At 54.6% G+C, this 2,205-nt stretch overlaps 1 protein-coding gene across 1 annotated transcript; it reads right to left on the bottom strand.

The window, feature by feature from the left end:
* Positions 1 to 250: 250 nt before the first annotated feature.
* Positions 251 to 1,690, bottom strand: LOC147641069 (expansin-A15-like). Its single transcript, XM_086817880.1, has 2 exons — positions 1,372 to 1,690; positions 251 to 1,272 (listed from the first exon to the last, which is right to left on the bottom strand). The coding sequence occupies exons 1-2, from the start codon at positions 1,565 to 1,567 to the stop codon at positions 647 to 649; spliced, it is 822 nt and encodes a 273-aa protein (XP_086674006.1). The 5' UTR covers positions 1,568 to 1,690; the 3' UTR covers positions 251 to 646.
* Positions 1,691 to 2,205: the final 515 nt, after the last annotated feature.

Genomic DNA, 2,205 nt, shown 5'->3' on the forward strand with positions numbered 1-2,205 from the left:
CTGAAGCACAGATACTTACCACTCAAAGAATGTGCATACATGTAACATCACCCCCGAGAGAGAGAGAGAGAGAGAGAGAGAGAGAGAGAGAGAGAGAGAGGTTTTTACCACTTAGAGCCCATAAGATGGTGCACGTGCTAGGTGCTCCAATCTGGCAATCTTATTCTTTTAAGCCTGAAGGGGCCTTGAAGGCATGTCATATAGTGAAAGCAATGTGTTCCTAACAGGGAAGCGTCAAACTCTTTAGAACTTAAATAAATGGGACAAGAGAATCCCCAATTTATTAGTGCCCATAGTGTTCATGACCATTGGACGAAGGGGCACCGGAAGAAGCATGTGTACAAGGTGAGTGAGAAAAGATAATAAGTTGTGCAGTTAAGATTTTGACATATAGACATAAAAGTATCGGCTCTGTCTTCACTCCCCTTCTTTGAGAATCTATGGGGGTATTTTTCACTTCTAGATAAGGTAGGCAAGAAGACGGCACGTGTGCGTATGGAGGGAGGAAGAGCTCGCAGCGGGCGGCTTAATGCATAGCTGCCTCTGTATGCGAATGTAGGGTTTCACCTTGCTAGACTAGAACCACGTACCTGCACGAGCAGGCCGAGGTGGTGTTGGCGCACTTCAAATTGAGTTCGTGAATATCTTAGAACTGCTCGCCGCTGAAGGTCTGGCCGAAGTGCCAATCTGCGGGGGCGACGTCGTAGGAGGTGAGTGTCTTGCCGTCGCTGGTGGTGACCTGGAAGGAGAGGCTCTGGCCGTCCAGCAGGGCGTTGCTCTGCCAGTTCTGGCCCCAATTCCTGCTCATGGGCTGCCAGCCGGTCTTGGAGCCCTTGATGGAGACGGCGCGGACGTCGCCAACTCCGCCCACGTTGGTGACCAGCACCAAGTTGAAGTAGGAGTGGCCGTTCATGGTGAAGTGGATGCCGCCCGTCTTGAGGCACGGGACCCTCCGGTAGAGCACGGGCACGATTCCGCCTTTGTAGACGCCGATCTTCTCGAAGGCGGGCTGTGCCATGTCGAAGTGCTGCAGCGGGGGGTTGCACCAGCCGCCCGCGTTGTTGGGCAGCGCGTCGTTGGGCGGGCAGAGGTTGGTGGCGGTGACCAGTACGGAGGCGTCGCTGAGGCACCAGTTGGGATCGGCGCCCGCATCGCACTTGATCTCGAAACAGGCGCCGCAGCTAAGGCCGGCGTTGAAAAGCGCCGTGCTGAGGGCCGCGGTGTTGGTGCCGTAGCCCGAGGAATAGAGGTCACCGTAGCCGCAAGCGCCGCCTGGACACACAGCAGCATCAACCTCAATTTCAGATCATCAAGTTGATTTGGCTTCGACTAACATGCCGACTCAAATGGCAATAACAGCTAATTACGTACCCATGGTGCCGGAGGCGTCGCTTCCGCCGTAGAAAGTGGCATGGGCGTTGGTCCAGCCGCTCTGCTCCGAGCCACCGCCGCCGTAGTAGGAGGCTAGGGCCGGAGCACTCATCATCAGGCCGAGGAGCTGCAGGAGAATCAGCGGGATAAGCTCATGGGTGCGGGGGAGTAGACACATAATTGTAGCAATTGCCATAATTCAAACTTTGGGCAGCTATGGAGGAGTGCTAATTGCAGGCTGTGGTAGCTAGCTGGGCGACTCCTTTATACGTAGAGAGGCGTAGGGTCGAAGTAGTCGGGAGAGCTGAGACAGCAGCAGCGTGCAGGAAGGAAGGGGGACAAGGCAAGGCCCTGCAACGAGGAGTGGTTGGTTGTTGGTGCCGCAGAGGCGCAGCCGTGGGACCGACGTCGATGTGAATTAGTCTTGGGAGTAACATGGATGCTATTCAAGGCAGGCCGGCAGCCATGGAGTACAGTGCACACGGTCCACGTCCACACCAGCTGGTGGGCTTCAGCTGGTTTGGGGAGCTCTGTGCATGACATAGCATCATAGAGAGCAGCTGCGCTCTCAATCAATGCTCAAGCCGGACTTGTTCGACTACTGTGTGGACGTGTATTATCTACCCACTACTAGTCGCTATATGTATTGTAGGCTACTGCCCGGCAGCTTGGGCCTCTCCTCCCAGCTACAATACAAATGTGAGAGGTGGGTGTCCATGGTCATACAATAGGAGGTTTTGCGGCCAAGCACAAGGGCTTGATGTAGGCTTGCGGAGTCCAAAGTTTCCACCCAAACCTTTCAGATTTTTGAAGGACCTGGATTGGATAATTACT

This window comes from Cibotium barometz, chromosome 2, assembly GCF_041138505.1.
Source record: "Cibotium barometz isolate CiBa-2024 chromosome 2, ASM4113850v1, whole genome shotgun sequence".
NCBI classification, from domain to species: Eukaryota; Viridiplantae; Streptophyta; class Polypodiopsida; order Cyatheales; family Cibotiaceae; genus Cibotium; species Cibotium barometz.

What these genes read in the sequence shown, in the direction of transcription:
- LOC147641069 (XM_086817880.1), bottom strand. Translation starts at nt 1,567, where the DNA reads ATGGCAATTGCTACAATTATGTGTCTACTCCCCCGCACCCATGAGCTT. An exon ending in CGACGCCTCCGGCACCATGG is followed by an intron (nt 1,273 to 1,371) that starts GTACGTAATTAG and finishes CTGTGTGTCCAG; the next exon opens with GCGGCGCTTGCGGCTACGGT.